Source organism: Salmo trutta, unplaced genomic scaffold (genome assembly GCF_901001165.1).
Source record: "Salmo trutta unplaced genomic scaffold, fSalTru1.1, whole genome shotgun sequence".
NCBI classification, from domain to species: domain Eukaryota; kingdom Metazoa; phylum Chordata; class Actinopteri; order Salmoniformes; family Salmonidae; genus Salmo; species Salmo trutta.
In genome coordinates, this window is record NW_021822697.1 from 357,305 (window position 1) to 380,692 (window position 23,388).

General features: G+C 46.4%; 1 protein-coding gene across 10 annotated transcripts in view; it reads left to right on the forward strand.

Annotated features, from left to right (window-relative positions):
• The window catches only part of LOC115183744 (MICAL-like protein 2), a 48,212-nt gene extending 25,121 nt beyond the window's left edge, over nucleotides 1-23,091 (forward strand). The window contains exons 7-17 of one of the 10 annotated variants that reach the window (XR_003874053.1): nucleotides 703-932; nucleotides 1,068-1,128; nucleotides 6,571-6,758; nucleotides 6,843-6,910; nucleotides 6,992-7,115; nucleotides 8,892-8,994; nucleotides 10,788-10,861; nucleotides 12,149-12,263; nucleotides 13,490-13,536; nucleotides 21,307-22,363; nucleotides 22,438-23,091. Coding sequence is in view for 4 of the 10 variants with exons in the window: in XM_029744837.1 (XP_029600697.1) it covers nucleotides 703-932; nucleotides 1,068-1,128; nucleotides 6,571-6,758; nucleotides 6,843-6,910; nucleotides 6,992-7,115; nucleotides 8,892-8,994; nucleotides 10,788-10,861; nucleotides 12,149-12,263; nucleotides 13,490-13,536; nucleotides 19,559-20,178 (1,630 nt within the window). In the remaining 6 variants the exon portion in view is untranslated. Of the gene's footprint in view, nucleotides 1-702; nucleotides 933-1,067; nucleotides 1,129-6,570; nucleotides 6,759-6,842; nucleotides 6,911-6,991; nucleotides 7,116-8,891; nucleotides 8,995-10,787; nucleotides 10,862-12,148; nucleotides 12,264-13,489; nucleotides 13,537-19,558; nucleotides 20,849-21,306 lie in introns of those variants that run through there. The other 9 variants (XR_003874054.1, XR_003874055.1, XR_003874056.1 and 6 more) reach the window with 9 other exon arrangements.
• Nucleotides 23,092-23,388: the final 297 nt, after the last annotated feature.

Consider the following 23,388-nt stretch of genomic DNA (forward strand, 5'->3'; position numbering starts at 1 on the left):
GCTTTCATTAGAATGTCTACAGTGCGAACAGTGAAATATTGAATGAATCATGCCGCGGAAGTTACCGTATCCGGGCAAATAGGATCCGGCTCAAATAGGATCCGGCTCAAATAGGATCCAGCTCAAGTTAAGCACTGATGTTAGGGCAAAAAAACAAAACGACCACCCCTTCTGTTTTGGAAATGTTGTATTAGACAGTGTTGGTGCAGCGGTCTAAGGCACTGCATCACTACAGACCCTAGTTCGATTCCAGGCTGTATCACAACCGGCCTTGATTGGGAGGCCCATAGTGCACCGCGCTATAGCTCAGTGTTGTAAGGGTGTAGCCGGTGTTGGCCGTCATTGTAAATAAGAATTTGTTCCTAACTGACTGGCCTAGTTAAAGGTTAAATAAAAAAAATAGAGCCCGACCTCTGCTGGTAAAATAGGGGAATAGCACTTCACTCATACAGTAGCATACAATAGCATACAGTAGCATACAATAGCACTTCACTCATACAGTTGCTGTCAATGGTCCTTCCTCAATTCATTTTTCCTTGCATCCTCTTACCTTGTCTCCTTTTCAGATCAGAGGGGAGGGACCTTCTCTTCCAATGCGTATAAGAAGGAAGCAAGGCGTTAATTAAGATGGGAGGAATTGAGGAAATACTATTTGAGTCTGTAAGATGTTGAAAGGCCTGTCTGTCTCCCCTTGACCCCCAGATCTCCCTCTCTCAGACCTACCCCTGCTGAAACACCTAAGAAAGAGACGGAGACTCCCAAAAAGGAGACTGGGGGCAGAGTTAAGCTAAAAGCAGACCCTTCTCTCCTCGTCCTCCTCACTCCCAACACAAACACAAACACCTCCACCCCAACCCCAGCCAGCAGAACAGGCCTGTGGAACAAACCCCTAGATAAGGCACCCGGAGCTGCTTCTCCCAGCAACACTATGGGTGAGCACCATTTGCCCTGTCTGTCTAGTTGGTTATCCACATTTCACTGATTTCACTTTTCAGTGGTAATTATTTGTGGTTTTTATGGTTGATGTAATGTTTTTGGGGTCTGTATATTATCTTGTCCCTCTTTAGCAACAGCAGACAACATCAGCTCTCCTGCTGACTGGCGGTCCAGACTCAAACCTGCCTCCAAGTAAGTATACTCTATATTCTACTCTACTCTACATTCTACTCTACATTCTACTCTACTCTACATTCTACTCTACACTCTACTCTACATTCTACTCTACTCTACATTCTACTCTACACTCTACTCTACATTCTACTCTACTCTACATTCTACTCTACACTCTACTCTACATTATATTCTATATTCTACTCTACTCTACATTCTACTCTACATTCTACTCTACTCTACATTCTACTCTACACTCTACTCTACATTCTACTCTACTCTACATTCTACTCTACACTCTACTCTACATTCTACTCTACTCTACATTCTACTCTACACTCTACTCTACATTATATTCTACATTATATTCTACTCTACATTCTACTCTACATTCTACTCTACTCTACATTATATTCTACTCTACTCTATATTCTACTCTATATTCTACTCTATATTCTACTCTACATTCTACTCTACATTCTACTCTATATTCTACTCTATATTCTACTCTACATTATATTCTACTCTACTCTATATTCTACTCTACTCTATATTCTACTCTATATTCTACTCTACATTCTACTCTACATTCTACTCTACTCTACATTCTACTCTACATTCTACTCTACATTCTACTCTACTCTACATTCTACTCTACATTCTACTCTACTCTACATTATATTCTACATTATATTCTACTCTACATTCTACTCTACATTATATTCTACATTATACTCTACATTCTACTCTACTCTACATTATATTCTACATTATATTCTACATTCTACTCTACTCTACATTCTACTCTACTCTACATTATATTCTACATTCTACTCTACTCTACATTCTACTCTACTCTACATTATATTCTACATTCTACTCTACTCTACATTCTACTCTACTCTACATTATATTCTACATTATATTCTACTCTACATTCTACTCTACTCTACATTATATTCTACTCTACATTCTACTCTACTCTACATTATATTCTACATTATATTCTACTCTACATTCTACTCTACTCTACATTATATTCTACATTATATTCTACTCTACATTCTACTCTACTCTACATTATATTCTACATTATATTCTACTCTACATTCTACTCTACTCTACATTCTACTCTACATTCTACTCTACTCTACATTATATTCTACATTCTACTCTACTCTACATTATATTCTACTCTACATTCTACTCTACTCTACTCTATATTCTACTCTACATTCTACTATATAGTCTGTTCTACTCTCTTCTGCTCTGTTGTGCTCTACTCTATATTCTACTCTGTTGTACTCTTTTCTACTCTACATTCTACTATATAGTCTGTTCTACTCTATTCTACTCTGTATTCTACTCTGCTCTGTTGTATTCTGCTCTGTTCTACTCTTTTCTACTCTACGTTCTACTCTACGTTCTACTCTACTCTATATTCTGCATTCTACTCTACATTCTACTCTATATTCTACTCTACTCTGTATTCTACTCTGCTCTGTTGTGCTCTATGTTCTGCTCTACTCTATATTCTACTGTTGTACTCTATGTTCTACTCTAATCTATATTCTACTCTACATTCTACTCTACTCTAACCTTCCCTACTCTATATTCTACTCTACATTCTACTCTAACCTTCCCTACTCTACATTCTACTCTAACCTTCCCTACTCTATATTCTACTCTACATTCTACTCTAACCTTCCCTACTCTATATTCTACTCTACATTCTACTCTAACCTTCCCTACTCTATATTCTACTCTACTCTATGTCCTACTCTATATTCTACTCTATACTCTATTGTACTCTATATTCTACTCTACTCTATGTCCTACTCTATATTCTACTCTATACTCTATTGTACTCTATATTCTACTCTGCTCTACGTTCTACTCTACATTCTACTCTAACCTTCCCTACTCTACACTCTATATTCTACTCTATATTCTACTCTACTCTGTCCTACTCTATATTGTACTCTATATTGTACTCTATACTCTACATTCTACTTTACATTCTACTCTATATTCTACTCTGCTCTATGTTCTGCTCTACTCTACGTTCTACGCTACATTCTACTCTACTCTAACCTTTCCTACTCTATATTCTACTCTACATTCTACTATATAGTCTGTTCTACTCTGTTCTGCTCTGTTGTGCTCTACTCTATATTCTACTCTGTTGTACTCTTTTCTACTCTACATTCTACTCTACACTCTACATCCTGCTTGACATTCTATTCTACTCTACATTCTACTCTACATTCTACTATATAGTCTGTTCTACTCTATTCTACTCTGTATTCTACTCTGCTCTGTTGTATTCTACTCTGTTCTACTCTTTTCTACTCTACGTTCTACTCTACGTTCTACTCTACTCTATATTCTGCATTCTACTCTACATTCTACTCTATATTCTACTCTACTCTGTATTCTACTCTGCTCTGTTGTGCTCTGTTCTGCTCTACTCTATATTCTACTGTTGTACTCTATGTTCTACTCTAATCTATATTCTACGCTACATTCTACTCTACTCTAACCTTCCCTACTCTATATTCTACTCTACATTCTACTCTAACCTCCACTACTCTACATTCTACTCTACTCTATGTCCTACTCTATATTCTACTCTATACGCTATTGTACTCTATATTCTACTCTGCTCTACGTTCTACTCTACATTCTACTCTAACCTTCCCTACTCTATATTCTACTCTATATTCTACTCTATATTCTACATTCTACTTTACATTCTACTCTATATTCTACTCTGCTCTATGTTCTGCTCTACTCTACATTCTACTCTAACATTCCCTACTCTATATTCTACTCTACTCTAACCTTCCCTACTCTACACTCTATATTCTACTCTATATTCTACTCTACTCTGTCCTACTCTATATTGTACTCTATATTGTACTCTATACTCTACATTCTACTTTACATTCTACTCTATATTCTACTCTGCTCTATGTTCTGCTCTACTCTACATTCTACTCTAACATTCCCTACTCTATATTCTACTCTACTCTATATTCTACTCTACTCTATGTCCTACTCTATATTATACTCTATATTGTACTCTACATTCTACTCTATATTCTGCTCTACTCTACATTCTACTCTACATTCTACTCTACTCTAACCTTCCCTACTCTATATTCTACTCTATGTTCTACTCTACATTCTAATCTATATTCCACTCCACGCTATGTCCTACTCTGTCCTACTCTATATTTTACTCTACATTCTACTCTATTGTACTCTACATTCTGCTCTATATTCTACTCTACTCTGTGTTCTACTCTATTCTACTCTATACTCTATATATTCTACTCTACTCTGTTCTACTCTGTGTTCTACTCTATATTCTACCCTATATTTTCTATTCTTCTCTACTCTATGTTCTATTCTACGCAATATTCTGCTCTATACTCTCTCTACTCTATATTCTACTCTACTCTATACTCTGACATTCCCTACTGTATATTCTACTTTACATTCTTCTCTATATTTTCCTTTACTCTATTTTCTACTCTCCTCTATATTCTACTCTGTGTTCTACTCTGTATTCTACTCTGTTCTACTCTCCTCTATATTCTACTCTGTGTTCTACTCTGTATTCTACTCTATATTCTACTCTATATTCTACTCTATATTCTACTCTATATGCTCTATTCTACTCTATATTCTACTCTACATTCTACTCTATATTCTACTCTACATTCTACTCTATATTCTACTCTGTATTCTACTCTATATTCTACTCTGTATTCTACTCTATATTCTACTCTATATTCTACTCTATATGCTCTATTCTACTCTACATTCTACTCTACATTCTACTCTGTATTCTACTCTGTATTCTACTCTGTATTCTACTCTGTATTCTACTCTATATTCTACTCTATATTCTACTCTACTCCGTATTATACTCTTCTACTTTGTATTCACATCTACTCTGGTTTCGCTCCACTTGTCTCTATTCCACTATGTTCTGTTTCAATTGTGCTCTATTCCACCTGCTGTTCATTTTCTCTTGTCACTGAACTCTATTCTACTCTACAGAACTCTAAAATACTATGTAGAACGCTTCTACTTTACAGAACTCTGTTATGTTCCACTACTGTTCTACTTTGGTTCTATTCCAACTTGGTTCTATCCCACTTCCAGTTGTGTTGTCACTGGTCCACTAGTAATCTGGGAGGTCTGGTCACCTGGGTGTGAGGTCCCAGCCGCCGTAGACGGGTCACCTGGGTGTGAGGTCCCAGCCGCTGTAGACGGGTCACATGGGTGTGAGGTCCCAGCCGTCACCTGGGTGTGAGGTCCCAGCCGCTGTAGACGGGTCACCTGGGTGTGAGGTCCCAGCCGCTGTAGACGGGTCACCTGGGTGTGAGGTCCCAGCCGCTGTAGACAGGTCACCTGGGTGTGAGGTCCCAGCCGCTGTAGACGGGTCACCTGGGTGTGAGGTCCCAGCCGCTGTAGACGGGTCACCTGGGTGTGAGGTCCCAGCCGCTGTAGACGGGTCACCTGGGTGTGAGGTCCCAGCCGCTGTAGACGGGTCACCTGGGTGTGAGGTCCCAGCCGCTGTAGACGGGTCACCTGGGTGTGAGGTCCCAGCCGCTGTAGACGGGTCACCTGGGTGTGAGGTCCCAGCCGCTGTAGACGGGTCACCTGGGTGTGAGGTCCCAGCCGCTGTAGACGGGTCACCTGGGTGTGAGGTCCCAGCCGCTGTAGACGGGTCACCTGGGTGTGAGGTCCCAGCCGCTGTAGACGGGTCACATGGGTGTGAGGTCCCAGCCGCTGTAGACGGGTCACCTGGGTGTGAGGTCCCAGCCGCTGTAGACGGGTCACCTGGGTGTGAGGTCCCAGCCGCTGTAGACGGGTCACCTGGGTGTGAGGTCCCAGCCGCTGTAGACGGGTCACCTGGGTGTGAGGAAAATCACTTGGCCATATTACCTGTACTCGTGGATTCATCCGTTCATCTTTCCATCCCTCATCTGTTCATTCGTTCTGCACATGCCGCTCCAAGCCGCTCTGTTTTGATGGTCCACCGGAGATCAAAGACCCTCCCCTCCCTCCTCGCCCACATCAGACCTGCGGTGAGTCGGGGCTAAAGCCCTTCCCTAGTGCAACATGAAGTCACTGCTCAGAGTCCCACCCCCTGGCCCCAGATGACCATTCTTCCTCCTCCTCTTCTTCTTCCTCTTCCTCCTCCTCCTCCTCAGTCCTACTGATCCTCAGACTCTCAGAACGTACAAAAGGTGAGAGACTGGTGAAGGAAAAAACTAACTGTGAGAAAATGAGAGGTTAGATTGCATTCAGGGAGGAAAGGAAGAGACAGACCTTGTTACATCTCTGTTCCTCCTCTCTCCTCCCCTCCTCTGTTCTTCCTCTCTCTAATCCACCTCCATCTCTCTCCTCCTCCTCCCCTCCTCTCTCTCGCCCGCCCGCCAGGCCTGTAGGACCTAAAGACTCCTCTCCCCTCCACCCTGACATTCAGAAGGCTGAAACCCTGTCTCGGCCCCGGGCCGGTGGATCAGGAAACCTCCAGGCGTCAGTCCCTGCTGGGTCTACTCTGGCCCCCTCCAGCCCTCCAGAAGCCTCCTCACCCAGCCCGCTGAACACCGGCCCTGGGACACGCGGTAAGACACACACACACAGAGACAGACATAAATCCACTTCCCCTGCCCCTCATAAAACAGTGTTCTATGTGTTTCCTCTTCCAGGCGTTCTGACAGGGAAGAGCTCAACGACAGCCAACGGCCCCAACACAGACACCTACACACCTAAACCAGTAGGTTTAACACATGGAGACGCGGTGAGGGATGTTCATACCTGTGTTTATGTTGTGTTTTATATTAATGTGTGTGTGCAGGGTAAACCAGACTACATCCCGAAGGAAGAGATCCTCAGAGAGCTTCAGGAGATAGAGGACAGTGTTAATGAGTTGGAGAGGAAAGGAGTGGACCTGGAGAAACAACTACGCTCCTGTGAAGAAGGTAAGACTCACACAGAGGAGAGATGGAGACGGGAGGAAGAGGAGGAGAGAGGGTAAGACTCACACAGAGGAGAGATGGAGACGGGAGGAAGAGGAGGAGAGAAGGTAAGACTCACACAGAGGAGAGATGGAGACGGGAGGAAGAGGAGGAGAGAGGGTAAGACTCACACAGAGGAGAGATGGAGACGGGAGGAAGAGGAGGAGAGAAGGTAAGACTCACACAGAGGGAGAGATGGAGACGGGAGAGTGAGGAGGAGAGAAGGTAAGACTCACACAGAGGGAGAGATGGAGACGGGAGAGTGAGGAGGAGAGAAGGTAAGACTCACACAGAGGAGAGATGGAGACGGGAGAGTGAGGAGGAGAGAAGGTAAGACTCACACAGAGGAGAGATGGAGACGGGAGGAAGAGGAGGAGAGAGGGTAAGACTCACACAGAGGAGAGATGGAGACGGGAGGAAGAGGAGGAGAGAGGGTAAGACTCACACAGAGGAGAGATGGAGACGGGAGGAAGAGGAGGAGAGAGGGTAAAACTCACACAGAGGAGAGATGGAGACGGGAGGAAGAGGAGGAGAGAGGGTAAGACTCACACAGAGGTAGAGATGGAGGAAGAGGGTAAGACTCACACAGAGGTAGAGATGGAGGAAGAGGGTAAGACTCACACAGAGGTAGAGATGGAGGAAGAGGGTAAGACTCACACAGAGGTAGAGATGGAGGAAGAGGGTAAGACTCACACAGAGGTAGAGATGGAGGAAGAGGGTAAGACTCACACAGAGGTAGAGATGGAGGAAGAGGGTAAGACTCACACAGAGGTAGAGATGGAGGAAGAGGGTAAGACTCACACAGAGGTAGAGATGGAGGAAGAGGGTAAGACTCACACAGAGGTAGAGATGGAGGAAGAGGGTAAGACTCACACAGAGGTAGAGATGGAGGAAGAGGGTAAGATTCACACAGAGGAGAGATGGAGAGTGAGGAGGAAGGGAGCAGGGAGAGATGGAGGGTAAGATTCACACAGAGGAGAGATGGAGAGTGAGGAGGAAGGGAGCAGGGAGAGATGAAGAGGGTAAGATTCACACAGAGGAGAGATGGAGAGTGAGGAGGAAGGGAGCAGGGAGAGATGAAGAGGGTAAGATTCACACAGAGGAGAGATGGAGAGTGAGGAGGAAGGGAGCAGGGAGGGATGAAGAGGGTAAGATTCACACAGAGGAGAGATGGAGAGTGAGGAGGAAGGGAGCAGGAGAGTGAGGAGGAAGGGAGCAGGGAGGGATGAAGAGGGTAAGACTCACACAGAGGAGAGATGGAGACAGGAGAGTGAGGAGGAGAGAAGGAGCAGGGAGGGATGAAGAGGGTAAGACTCACACAGATGGAAGAGGAAGGGGGATGGAGAGGGGGATATTGAGCGTGAGGAGGGAGGGAGAGGGGGGAGGGAGAGGGGGAGATTGAGAGGGGGAGATTGGGGTCGGTGTCGCCTGAGGGGATGTGACCCAAAAAGAGACTGGTGAATTTCCGCCACTTCTGGCTCTAATGAAGTCTCTGATAGCTTCCTGTCTCTGTGGGATTGACGGGCGGTAGGAGGAAATAAAGACAGCCCTGGTGGCTGGAGGGAGGGAGGGCGGGCAAGGAGGGAGGGAGGGCGGGCGGGCGAGGAGGGGAAATAGTGTCTTTAATATTTCTCTAGTGTTTCATGACCTTGAACTCTGTCAGTATGTCTTTAATATCTTGAAGTCTGCTTTTAAATTCCACTGTGTGTGTGTGTGTGTGTGTGTGTGTGTGTGTTTCAGAGGGAGAAGAGGACGTGGTGATGGATGACCTGATGGTGGAATGGTTCAACCTCATCAGAAACAAGCAGGTGTCCATGAGGAGAGAGTCTGAACTGGTCTACATGTGAGTCTCACACACACACACACACACACACAGAACCACACTCAGACATACACACACAGAACCACACGCAGACATACACACATACAGTGGGGGGGAAAAAGTATTTGATCCCCTGCTGATTTTGTACGTTTGCCCACTTACAAAGAAATGATCAGTCTATAATTTTAATGGTAGGTTTATTTGAACAGTGAGAGACAGAATAACAACAAAAAAATCCAGAAAAACAGATGTCAAAAACGTTATAAAATGATTTGCATTTTAATGAGGGAAATAAGTATTTGACCCCTCTGCAAAACATGACTTAGTACTTGGTGGCAAAACCCTTGTTGGCAATCACAGAGGTCAGACGTTTCTTGTAGTTGGCCACCAGGTTTGCACACATCTCAGGAGGGATTTTGTCCCACTCCTCTTTGCAGATCTTCTCCAAGTCATTATGGTTTCGAGGCTGACGTTTGGCAACTCGAATCTTCAGCTCCCTCCACAGATTTTCTATGGGATTAAGGTCTGGAGACTGGCTAGGCCACTCCAGGACCTTAATGTGCTTCTTCTTGAGCCACTCCTTTGTTGCCTTGGCCATGTGTTTTGGGTCATTGTCATGCTGGAATACCCATCCACGACCCATTTTCAATGCCCTGGCTGAGGGAAGGAGGTTCTCACCCAAGATTTGACGGTACATGGCCCCGTCCATCGTCCCTTTGATGCGGTGAAGTTGTCCTGTCCCCTTAGCAGAAAAACACCCCCAAAGCATAATGTTTCCACCTCCATGTTTGACGGTGGGGATGGTGTTCTTGGGGTTATAGGCAGCATTCCTCCTCCTCCAAACACGGCGAGTTGAGTTGATGTCATAGAGCTCCATTTTGGTCTCATCTGACCACAACACTTTCACCAGTTGTCCTCTGAATCATTCAGATGTTTATTGGCAAACTTCAGACGGGGATGTATATGTATTCTTGAGCACGGGGACCTTGCGGGCGCTGCAGGATTTCAGTCCTTCACGGCGTAGTGTGTTACCAATTGTTTTCTTGGTGACTATGGTCCCAGCTGCCTTGAGATCATTGACAAGATCCTCCCGTGTAGTTCTGGGCTGATTCCTCACCGTTCTCATGATCATTGCAACTCCACGAGGTGAGATCTTGCATGGAGCCCCAGGCCGAGGGATATTGACAGTTCTTTTGTGTTTCTTCCATTTGCGAATAATCGCACCAACTGTTGTCACCTTCTCACCAAGCTGCTTGGCGATGGTCTTGTAGCCCATTCCAGCCTTGTGTAGGTCTACAATCTTGTCCCTGACATCCTTGGAGAGCTCTTTGGTCTTGGCCATGGTGGAGAGTTTGGAATCTGATTGATTTGATTGCTTCTGTGGACAGGTGTCTTTTTTACAGGTAACAAACTGAGATTAGGAGCACTCCCTTTAAGAGTGTGCTCCTAATCTCAGCTCGTTACCTGTATAAAAGACACCTGGGAGCCAGAAATCTTTCTGATTGAGAGGGGGTCAAATACTTATTTCCCTCATTAAAATGCAAATCAATTTATAACATTTCCTACATGCGTTTTTCTGGATATTTTTGTTGTTATTCTGTCTCTCACTGTTCAAATAAACCTACCATTAAAATTATAGACTGATCATTTCTTTGTCAGTGGGCAAACGTACAAAATCAGCAGGGGATCAAATACTTTTTCCCCCCACTGTGTACACACACAGAACCACAAAAATACACACAGCAGATATTTTTATTTCCTCAAATGTGTGTGTGTGTGTGTGTGTGTGTGTGTGTGTGTGTGTGTGTGTGCAGAGCAAAGACACAGGACTTAGAGGAACAGCAGCCCAGTGTAGAGCAGGAGCTGAGGAGACTCATGGACAAACCTGGTGAGGAGACAGTGGGGTGTGTGTTGGGGACAAACCTGGTGAGGAGACAGTGGGGTGTGTGTTGGGGACAAACCTGGTGAGGAGACAGTGGGGTGTGTGTTGGGGACAAACCTGGTGAGGAGACAGTGGGTGTGTGTTGGGGACAAACCTGGTGAGGAGACAGTGGGGTGTGTGTTGGGGACAAACCTGGTGAGGAGACAGTGGGGTGTGTTGGGGACAAACCTGGTGAGGAGACAGTGGGGTGTGTTGGGGACAAACCTGGTGAGGAGACAGTGGGGTGTGTTGGGGACAAACCTGGTGAGGAGACAGTGGGGTGTGTTTTGGGGACAAACCTGGTGAGGAGACAGTGGGGTGTGTGTTGGGGACAAACCTGGTGAGGAGACAGTGGGGTGTGTGTTGGGGACAAACCTGGTGAGGAGACAGTGGGGTGTGTGTTGGGGACAAACCTGGTGAGGAGACAGTGGGGTGTGTGTTGGGGACAAACCTGGTGAGGAGACAGTGGGGTGTGTGTTGGGGACAAACCTGGTGAGGAGACAGTGGGGTGTGTTGGGGACAAACCTGGTGAGGAGACAGTGGGGTGTGTTGGGGACAAACCTGGTGAGGAGACAGTGGGGTGTGTTGGGGACAAACCTGGTGAGGAGACAGTGGGGTGTGTTGGGGACAAACCTGGTGAGGAGACAGTGGGGTGTGTTGGGGACAAACCTGGTGAGGAGACAGTGGGGTGTGTTGGGGACAAACCTGGTGAGGAGACAGTGGGGTGTGTTGGGGACAAACCTGGTGAGGAGACAGTGGGGTGTGTTGGGGACAAACCTGGTGAGGAGACAGTGGGGTGTGTTGGGGACAAACCTGGTGAGGAGACAGTGGGGTGTGTTGGGGACAAACCTGGTGAGGAGACAGTGGGGTGTGTTGGGGACAAACCTGGTGAGGAGACAGTGGGGTGTGTTGGGGACAAACCTGGTGAGGAGACAGTGGGGTGTGTTGGGGACAAACCTGGTGAGGAGACAGTGGGGTGTGTTTTGGGGACAAACCTGGTGAGGAGACAGTGGGGTGTGTTTTGGGGACAAACCTGGTGAGGAGACAGTGGGGTGTGTGTTGGGGACAAACCTGGTGAGGAGACAGTGGGGTGTGTGTTGGGGACAAACCTGGTGAGGAGACAGTGGGGTGTGTGTTGGGGACAATCCTGGTGAGGAGACAGTGGGGTGTGTTGGGGACAATGGAAAAGTTGTGTGTTTACACTGATTGTAGCAGAATGTTAGTCAGTAACATGACGTGTGTTACTGTGTGCAGAGCGGCTGAAGACATCGTGGGACCGTCGTAGAGAAGAGGAGTTGATGGTCAAGCTGGTGGAGATCGTCAATGACAGGAACGCAATCATAGAAGGACTGGACGATGACAGACTCAGGTAGGAGAGAGGGGGGATGACAGACTCAGGTAAGAGAGAGGGGGGATGACAGACTCAGGTAGGAGAGAGGGGGGGATGACAGACTCAGGTAGGAAAGAGGGGGGATGACAGACTCGGGTAGGAGAGAGGGGGGATGACAGACTCGAGTAGGAGAGAGGGGGGATGACAGACTCGGGTAGGAGAGAGGGGGGATGACCAATTCGGGTAGGAGAGAGGGGGGAATGACCAATTCAGGTAGGAGAGAGAGGGGGATGACAGACTCAGGTAGGAGAGAGGGGGGGATGACAGACTCAGGTAGGAAAGAGGGGGGATGACAGACTCAGGTAGGAGAGAGGGGGGGATGACAGACTCGGGTAGGAAAGAGGGGGGATGACAGACTCGGGTAGAAGAGAGGGGGGATGACAGACTCAGGTAAGAGAGAGGGGGGATGACAGACTCAGGTAGGAGAGAGGGGGGGATGACAGACTCAGGTAGGAAAGAGGGGGGATGACAGACTCGGGTAGGAGAGAGGGGGGATGACAGACTCGAGTAGGAGAGAGGGGGGATGACAGACTCGGGTAGGAGAGAGGGGGGATGACCAATTCGGGTAGGAGAGAGGGGGGAATGACCAATTCAGGTAGGAGAGAGAGGGGGATGACAGACTCAGGTAGGAGAGAGGGGGGGATGACAGACTCAGGTAGGAAAGAGGGGGGATGACAGACTCAGGTAGGAGAGAGGGGGGGATGACAGACTCGGGTAGGAAAGAGGGGGGATGACAGACTCGGGTAGAAGAGAGGGGGGATGACAGACTCAGGTAAGAGAGAGGGGGGATGACAGACTCAGGTAGGAGAGAGGGGGATGACAGACTCAGGTAGGAGAGGGGGGATGACAGACTCAGGTAGGAGAGAGGGGGGATGACAGACTCAGGTAGGAGAGAGGGGGGGATGACAGACTCGGGTAGGAGAGAGGGGGGATGACAGACTCGGGTAGGAGAGAGGGGGGATGACAGACTCGGGTAGGAGAGAGGGGGGATGACAGACTCGGGTAGGAGAGAGGGGGGATGACCAATTCGGGTAGGAGAGAGGGGGGAATGACCAATTCAGGTAGGAGAGAGAGGGGGATGACAGATTCAGGTAAGAGAGAGGGGGAGGAGCTGTCTTAATGTGAATGGCTCTCTGGGATGTGTGTGTGTGTGTATAGATTAGTCATGCTGTGACGTTAATCTTCTCTGTCTGATCTCTCTTCAGGGAGGATGAGGAAGATGAGCAGCTCAGTAAGATGATGAAGAACCTAGGTCAGTCCCTACACAACACATCTAGGATCAGTTTCCCTTCTAATAACCCTTATCAAACCCAAGGTCAGTCCCTACACGACAGGTCTAGGATCAGTTTCCCTTATAATAACCCTTATCAAACCCAAGGTCAGTCCCTACACGACAGGTCTAGGATCAGTTTCCCTTATAATAACCCTTATCAAACCCAAGGTCAGGCCCTACACGACAGGTCTAGGATCAGTTTCCCTTCTATAACCCTTATCAAACCCAAGGTCAGTCCCTACACGACAGGTCTAGGATCAGTTTCCCTTCTATAACCCTTATCAAACCCAAGGTCAGTCCCTACACGACAGGTCTAGGATCAGTTTCCCTTCTATAACCCTTATCAGACCCAGCAGGGGAGAAAACTGAGCTGCTTTCAGTATACAGCTTGACGTTTTAGTGATTCTACACGCAGCTTGACGTTTCAGTGATTCTACACGCAGCTTGACGTTTCTCGGTGATTCTACACGCAGCTTGACGTTTCTCGGTGATTCTACACGCAGCTTGACGTTTCTCGGTGATTCTACACGCAGCTTGACGTTTCTCGGTGATTCTACACGCAGCTTGACGTTTCCTGGTGATTCTACACGCAGCTTGACGGTTCCCGGTGATTCTACACGCAGCTTGACGTTTCTCGGTGGTTCTACACGCAGCTTGACGTTTCTCGGTGATTCTACACGCAGCTGGACGTTTCACGGTGATTCTACACGCAGCTTGACGTTTCACTGTGATTCTACACGCAGCTTGACGTTTCTCGGTGATTCTACACGGAGCTTGACGTTTCTCGGTGATTCTACACGGAGCTTGACGTTTCTCGGTGATTCTACACGCAGCTTGACGTTTCTCTGTGATTCTACACACAGCTAAACGTTTCTCGGTGATTCTACACGCAGCTTGACGTTTCACGGTGATTCTACACGCAGCTTGACGGTTCACGGTGATTCTACACGCAGCTTGACGTTTCGGTGATTCTACACGCAGCTTGAAGTTTCTCGGTGATTCTACACGCAGCTTGACGTTTCCTGGTGATTCTACACGCAGCTTGACGTTTCCTGGTGATTCTACACGCAGCTTGACGGTTCCCGGTGATTCTACACGCAGCTTGACGTTTCTCTGTGATTCTACACGCAGCTTGACGTTTCTCTGTGATTCTACACGCAGCTTGATGTTTCTCTGTGATTCTACACGCAGCTTGATGTTTCACGGTGATTCTACACGCAGCTTGATGTTTCACGGTGATTCTACACGCAGCTTGACGGTTCACGGTGATTCTACACGCAGCTTGACGTTTCTCGGTGATTCTACACGCAGCTTGACGTTTCTCGGTGATTCTACACGCAGCTTGATGTTTCTCGGTGATTCTACACGCAGCTTGACGTTTCTCGGTGATTCTACACGCAGCTTGACGTTTCTCGGTGATTCTACACGTAGCTTGACCTTTTAGTGATTCTACACGCAGCTTGATGTTTCTCTGTGATTCTACACGCAGCTTGACGTTTCCGGGGGATTCTACACGCAGCTTGACGTTCCACTGTGATTCTAATCGCAGCTTGACCTTTTAGTGATTCTACATGCAGCTTGACGTTTCACTGTGATTCTACACGCAGCTTGACGTTTCTCTGATTCTACACGCAGCTTGACGTTTCTCGGTGGTTCTACATGCAGCTTGACGTTTCTCGGTGGTTCTACACGCAGCTTGACCTTTTAGTGATTCTACACGCAGCTTGACGTTTCTCTGTGATTCTACACGCAGCTTGACGTTTCTCGGTGATTCTACACGCAGCTTGACGTTTCTCGGTGATTCTACACGCAGCTTGACGTTTCACGGTGATTCTACACGCAGCTTGACGGTTCACGGTGATTCTACACGCAGCTTGACGGTTCTCGGTGATTCTACACGCAGCTTGACGTTTCTCGGTGATTCTACACGCAGCTTGACGTTTCTCTGTGATTCTACACGCAGCTTGACGTTTCTCGGTGATTCTACACGCAGCTTGACGTTTCACGGTGATTCTACACGCAGCTTGACGGTTCACGGTGATTCTACACGCAGCTTGACGTTTTTCGGTGATTCTACACGCAGCTTGACGTTTCTCGGTGATTCTACACGCAGCTTGATGTTTCTCTGTGATTCTACACGCAGCTTGACCTTTTAGTGATTTTACACGCAGCTTGATGTTTCTCGGTGATTCTACACGCAGCTTGACGTTTCTCGGTGATTCTACACGCAGCTTGACGGTTCACGGTGATTCTACACGCAGCTTGAAGTTTCTCGGTGATTCTACACGCAGCTTGATGTTTCTCTGTGATTCTACACGCAGCTTGACCTTTTAGTGATTTTACACGCAGCTTGATGTTTCTCGGTGATTCTACACGCAGCTTGACGTTTCCCGGGGATTCTACACGCAGCTTGACGTTCCACTGTGATTCTAATCGCAGCTTGACCTTTTAGTGATTCTACACGCAGCTTGACGTTTCACTGTGATTCTACACGCAGCTTGACGTTTCACTGTGATTCTACACGCAGCTTGACGTTTCTCTGATTCTACACGCAGCTTGACGGTTCACGGTGATTCTACACGCAGCTTGACGGTTCACGGTGACTCTACACGCAGCTTGACGGTTCACGGTGATTCTACACGCAGCTTGACGTTTCCCGGGGATTCTACACGCAGCTTGACGTTCCACTGTGATTCTAATCGCAGCTTGACGTTCCACTGTGATTCTAATCGCAGCTTGACCTTTTAGTGATTCTACATGCAGCTTGACGTTTCACTGTGATTCTACACGCAGCTTGACGTTTCTCTGATTCTACACGCAGCTTGACGTTTCTCGGTGGTTCTACATGCAGCTTGACGTTTCTCGGTGGTTCTACACGCAGCTTGACCTTTTAGTGATTCTACACGCAGCTTGACGTTTCTCTGTGATTCTACACGCAGCTTGACGTTTCTCTGTGATTCTACACGCAGCTTGACGGTTCACGGTGATTCTACACGCAGCTTGACGGTTCACGGTGATTCTACACGCAGCTTGACGTTTCAGTGATTCTACACGCAGCTTGAAGTTTCTCGGTGATTCTACACGCAGCTTGACGTTTCTCGGTGATTCTACACGCAGCTTGACGTTTCCTGGTGATTCTACACGAAGCTTGACGGTTCCCGGTGATTCTACACGCAGCTTGACGTTTCTCTGTGATTCTACACGCAGCTTGACGTTTCTCTGTGATTCTACACGCAGCTTGATGTTTCTCTGTGATTCTACACGCAGCTTGACGTTTCACTGTGATTCTACACGCAGCTTGACGTTTCTCTGTGATTCTACACGCAGCTTGACGTTTCTCTGTGATTCTACACGCAGCTTGATGTTTCTCTGTGATTCTACACGCAGCTTGACCTTTTAGTGATTCTACACGCAGCTTGATGTTTCTCGGTGATTCTACACGCAGCTTGACGTTTCTCGGTGATTCTACACGCAGCTTGACGGTTCACGGTGATTCACACGCAGCTTGACATTTCCCGGTGATTCTACACGCAGCTTGACGTTTCCCGGGGATTCTACACGCAGCTTGACGTTTCCCGGGGATTCTACACGCAGCTTGACGTTCCACTGTGATTCTAATCGCAGCTTGACCTTTTAGTGATTCTACACGCAGCTTGACGTTTCACTGTGATTCTACACGCAGCTTGACGTTTCTCTGATTCTACACGCAGCTTGACGGTTCACGGTGATTCTACACGCAGCTTGACGGTTCACGGTGACTCTACACGCAGCTTGACGGTTCACGGTGATTCTACACGCAGCTTGACGGTTCACGGTGATTCTACACGCAGCTTGACGGTTCACGGTGATTCTACACGCAGCTTGACGGTTCACGGTGATTCTACACGCAGCTTGACGGTTCACGGTGACTCTACACGCAGCTTGACGGTTCACGGTGATTCTACACGCAGCTTGACGGTTCACGGTGATTCTACACGCAGCTTGACGGTTCACGGTGATTCTACACGCAGCTTGACGGTTCACGGTGATTCTACACGCAGCTTGACGGTTCACGGTGATTCTACACGCAGCTTGACGGTTCACGGTGACTCTACACGCAGCTTGACGGTTCACGGTGACTCTACACGCAGCTTGACGGTTCACGGTGACTCTACACGCAGCTTGACGGTTCACGGTGATTCTACACGCAGCTTGACGGTTCACGGTGATTCTACAGTACCTGAGATGTCATCCTTCAGCTGCCTATGACACATCTGATTCATTTTAAGTTCTTTCACTTTCTAACTTTCTAGTTGATGAGCCTACCACTATCTATGTTTTTCACTTTGTATTTATTTAAGTAGTCCAAATATGTGTTTTCATTGGGAAATTATGCATCTCATTTAATCTAATAGCTGCTAATGGAAAAGCGTTTAACAATTTCCACCCCCTTTCATGTGGAAAATAAATCCTATAGGGTCTGTAACTGAACTGATGAGTCTGACGTGTGATAATGTCTGTGGTTAATGTAGCAGGTTCATTTGACCCTAAACTGAGAGTCAGTCAGAAGTCAGTCTCATCTGTTATTCATCATGCTGAGTGGTTAGCTGGAAACGGAGAAAAATAATTTGGTTCAACTTTAAATGGTCGCTGCTGTTTGGAGTGCGTCCCAAAAAGGCACCCCGTTCCCTATATAGGGACGCAGCCTCGGTAATGTTGTAATCAGGTCTGGTCAGCCAGGATAACTTGTCTAACTTGACCAGAGGCTGCCTATGTATTAAACAAGTTAATGGCATTATTATTCTGATGTGTGTGTGTGTGTGTGTGTGTTGGGTTGGGGGGGGGGGTTCTGTAGAAACAGTATTTGTACCTTAGTTGATGGAATAATGGCTCTTCTAAATGAATGTAAATCATTCTGCGTGTTTAAACCCACTGCTTTGTCACCTTGACTTGACCTCTGGTGCAGCTTTTCAACTGCTCTGGTCTCTGTCTAACCTTTTCTTTAAAGAGCAACTGCTCTGGTCTCTGTCTAACCTTTTCTTTAAAGAGCAACTGCCCCTGCAAACCAACTTCTCATTTAGAAAACATTCTCTGTGGCATCTATGAGTCAAACATTTATTCTACATACAAAATGCACTGCAAAATATAAATGGAATCATTTATGTCATAACGTCAGTCTCGCCCCCAAAATGTTGTTTTGTGAGATTTAAGGTCGTGACTGCATCACAGCATAAATGAAGGTTGGGGGTGTTTCAATCCTGCCCACAGCTGGCAGCACACAAGTAATCATCAATTCGGAGTGCAGTTGTTTGCGACCTGATTGCAATGCCTGTGGTGAATTTGTGTTGACTTAGCCCTATGAATAGCCCTATGGAACCATCAGTAAATTGCATAATGTACACAAAAATACAATAGCTCCATATTTCAATTACTTAACCTCAAACCAACTATAAATTGTAGAAATTCATATACAGATATTGAAGTCATTTAATGAGAACTAAAAGGTGTGCTACATGAAAATATGGTCTGATTTACATTGTGTGTAATTTATTGACGGTCCCTAACTATCCCAAAGTCAAACCAATTTTGCCACCGTCGCACAACAGCCGGCTGAAGCTAATTGGCTAAATAATTTGGCTAATCCTTCCCACCTGTGAACACACACACACACACACACACACACACACACACACACACACACACACACACACACCACCCATATCAAACCACACCTGAAACCAACTCTTGTTTTAATTCAGTCATGGCTGCTAGCATTTCTTAATGAACCGAATCTAAAAGGAGGCCAAATCAGGAAGTGTTGTCGCTCTTCAACTGTGTGAATCATCCCTCTAATAATGTCCTTAGTCTCTAACCCTCTGTATCCTATGGGAGATCCTCTCTAACCCTCTGTCACATGTATCCTATGGTACATTCTCTTACTGATTTGGAGGGTAGTTTGCCTTGTGGTAGAGTCAGCATGGCAGAAGTCGGCTTGGTGATGTGGGTCTGCTTGGTGTCCCAGACCAACAGGCTTGGTGGAGCTGGTCCCAGACCAGCGGGCTTGGTGGAGCTGGTCCCAGACCAGCGGGCTTGGTGGAGCTGGTCCCAGACCAGCGGGCTTGGTGGAGCTGGTCCCAGACCAGCGGGCTTGGTGGAGCTGGTCCCAGACCAGCGGGCTTGGTGGAGCTGGTCCCAGACCAGCGGGCTTGGTGGAGCTGGTCCCAGACCAGCGGGCATGGTGGAGCTGGTCCCAGACCAGCGGGCTTGGTGGAGCTGGTCCCAGACCAGCGGGCATGGTGGAGCTGGTCCCAGACCAGCGGGCATGGTGGAGCTGGTCCCAGACCAGCGGGCATGGTGGAGCTGGTCCCAGACCAGCGGGCATGGTGGAGCTGGTCCCAGACCAGCGGGCATGGTGGAGCTGGTCCCAGACCAGCGGGCTTGGTGGAGCTGGTCCCAGACCAGCGGGCTTGGTGGAGCTGGTCCCAGACCAGCGGGCTTGGTGGAGCTGGTCCCAGACCAGCGGGCATGGTGGAGCTGGTCCCAGACCAGCGGGCATGGTGGAGCTGGTCCCAGACCAGCGGGCTTGTCTCCCTCCTTGACTTAGACTCGACCTATCTGGCTCGTAGTTCAGTTCTCTACTAGTACAGTGTGCCTGTTCAAAGTTCACAGCAGCGTGTTGTCGTGGAACAGCACACTGACTACAGATTGTCATGGTTCTTATTGTAACCTCTCTCTTCTTTTTGTCTGTCAAGGTAAAAATCTGCCATTCTGCCCCTGAACAAGACAGTTAACCCACTGTTCCTAGGCCATCATTGTAAATAAGAAATTGTTCTTAACTGACTTGCCTAGTTAAATAAAGGTAAAAAAAAATCAAAAAATTGGTCCTGGAATATTTCTAACTGGAGAGACTTTAAAAAAAAAATGTTTTAGGTTTCTTCAAAACAATCAACCTTATTATGGGTTTAATTTTTGTAATAATGGAGCTGGTCAACCGGAGGGGATTACTGAGAAGCCACCAGCAGATTTGGGTTACAGCTCTTTATAGCAAAGTACATCCTCCTGAAATGTTGATGACAAACAACAGATGTGTGGAATGTTGTTCAAGGTGAGGTTTTGTTTGTGAGAGAGAATGAACCCCCCAGACAGATTGTTGTAATTGTATAGAAACCAGGGTTTGGCCCCAAAGACAAGGTTCCTCCCATCAGCCGTCCACACCAGAGACATCTCCTCCCTGGTAGCTCATAGTACACAAACACAAGTCATTCTATGAAATGCAGGCTGTAGGTTTTATCACCAAGCCATCATAACTCAATTGCCAGCGCTAAGCCCCAGAGGCCCAACTCAGTCTCGAGAGAGTACTGAGAAACTTTATTCCATGCAATTTTCTACCATACGTTGTTCTTATTGTAATCTCTCTCTCCTTTTGTTTGTCGTGGTTCTTATTGTAATCTCTCTCTCCTGTTGTTTGTTGTGGTTCTTATTGTAATCTCTCTCTCCTTTTTGTCGTGGTTCTTATTGTAATCTCTCTCTCCTTTTTGTCGTGGTTCTTATTGCAGTCACTCTTTTAGTTATGGTTCTTTATTGTAACTTCTCTAACCACTTCTACTCTCTCATCCCATCCTCTCTACCTCTACTCTCATCCCATCCTCTCTACCTCTACTCTCATCCCATCCTCTCTACCTCTACTCTCATCCCATCCTCTCTACCTCTACTCTCTCATCCCATCCTCTCTACCTCTACTCTCTCATCCCATCCTCCTCTCTCTTTCAGACACAAAGAAAGAAAAGAAGAAGAAGTCCAGCTTTAAGTTGTTTGGTAGGAACAAGAAGGAGGGATGATCCCACGGGGAGGAACTCTGGGACACACTGTTACACTGCTTTAGATGTGCTTATTACTGTTTTGATAGTTCATGTATTGAAGTCTGTTAGCTCTCTGATTCATGTGTCTATAACATGCTCCTGCCATGTGTGTGTGACCCCTCATTGTCATCCGTCATCACACTGTCCTCTGTGTCAAGCTGAAACCCAGTGTAACACCACACATCCACACTGTGTCTGTCTGTATGTAATGTGTATGTAATGTGTGTGTGTGTGTGGTTAGTTAATCTGTATGATGGGGATTATGTAGGGATTAGAAGATATCAAAGGAACTCTGGCCTCGCTGTCTAATAATGACTCACTGCTAATGGCTTACATCACTCACTGTACCGTGTATCTGTGCCCTTTGACCTCTGCTGTTTTAAAGCCGTGTTTACAGGCTATAGAGAGACGTTGTTTTGTTCAGGGGTCGGACAACTCTTCTTATGACATACTAATCATCACGTTTCTCTGTAGCTTCATCTGTCCATGGGATGGTTTATCTTCTGACTCCAGATCAGATGTTAGCGCTGTAATCGCCCCCTAGTTTGTTTTAGAATGTTATGTCCTGACTCCAGATCAGTGATGAGTGTCTTATGAGCTTTTATTAAGCAGCATTTTGCATTGATCAAAGTTAATGTGTATAAATGCTGGCCCTTCAGCCAAAGGGTTTTTATTCAGTATAATAGACTCACATTTACCATTTAACATTCTGTTATAATGATCAGTGGTGCCTTAGTAACATCATATTCTGTATAATGATCAGCGTGGTGCCTTAGTGACATCACATTCTGTTATAATGATCAGCGTGGTGCCTTAGTGACATCACATTCTGTTATAATGATCAGTGGTGCCTTAGTGACATCACATTCTGTTATAATGATCAGCGTGGTGCCTTAGTGACATCACATTCTGTTATAATGATCAGTGGTGCCTTAGTGACATCACATTCTGTTATAATGATCAGCGAGGTGACATCACATTCTGTTATAATGATCAGCGTGGTGCCTTAGTGACATCACATTCTGTTATAATGATCAGCGAGGTGCCTTAGTGACATCACATTCTGTTATAATGATCAGCGAGGTGCCTTAGTGACTTCACATTCTGTTATAATGATCAGCGAGGTGCCTTAGTGACATCACATTCTGTTATAATGATCAGCGAGGTGCCTTAGTGACATCACATTCTGTTATAATGATCAATAGTGGAAAACAGAAATGTGGCCAGTTTTAGTCTTGTGGAGAAACCAGGAAATGAATGATTTGACCAGGAAATGAATGCGTGAATGATTTGACCAGGAAATGAATGATTTCACCAGGAAATGAATGATTTGACCAGGAAATGAATGCGTGAATGATTCGATCCATATTGGACCTGAGTGTGAATGTGCTATTCAAAATGGTCAATACCTGAGTCGTCTTTGATGAGGGAAATTAGTTTTTTCTAACGGCACTTTTAATAAATGACAAGTAACTGTTTTCTTTTTAGATGGTTGTGTCAGAATTGAGAAATTTTATGAATCGAGATAATTGTTAAATGTCCGTGGTTTTTTCCCCCTCTGTATAATTTGTGAGCTGATTTGTGGTTTTATCAGAATGGAGAGTTGTCTTTCTAATTCAGTGATATTGAAGGAGCTGTAATCAACTGTGGAAGGCAGACTACAGTTGGACCAAAACCACTAAAAGCGTGTAACTGATCCTCTGTTCCCATGTGTCTCCCTGTATATACTGTCCTGTGTTCCCTCTGTTCCCATGTGTCTCCCTGTATATACTGTCCTGTGTTCCCTCTGTTCCCATGTGTCTCCCTGTATATACTGTCCTGTGTTCCCTCTGTTCCCATGTCTCCCTGTATATACTGTCCTGTGTTCCCTCTGTTCCCATGTCTCCCTGTATATACTGTCCTGTGTTCCCTCTGTTCCCATGTCTCCCTGTATATACTGTCCTGTGTTCCCTCTGTTCCCATGTGTCTCCCTGTATATACTGTCCTGTGTTCC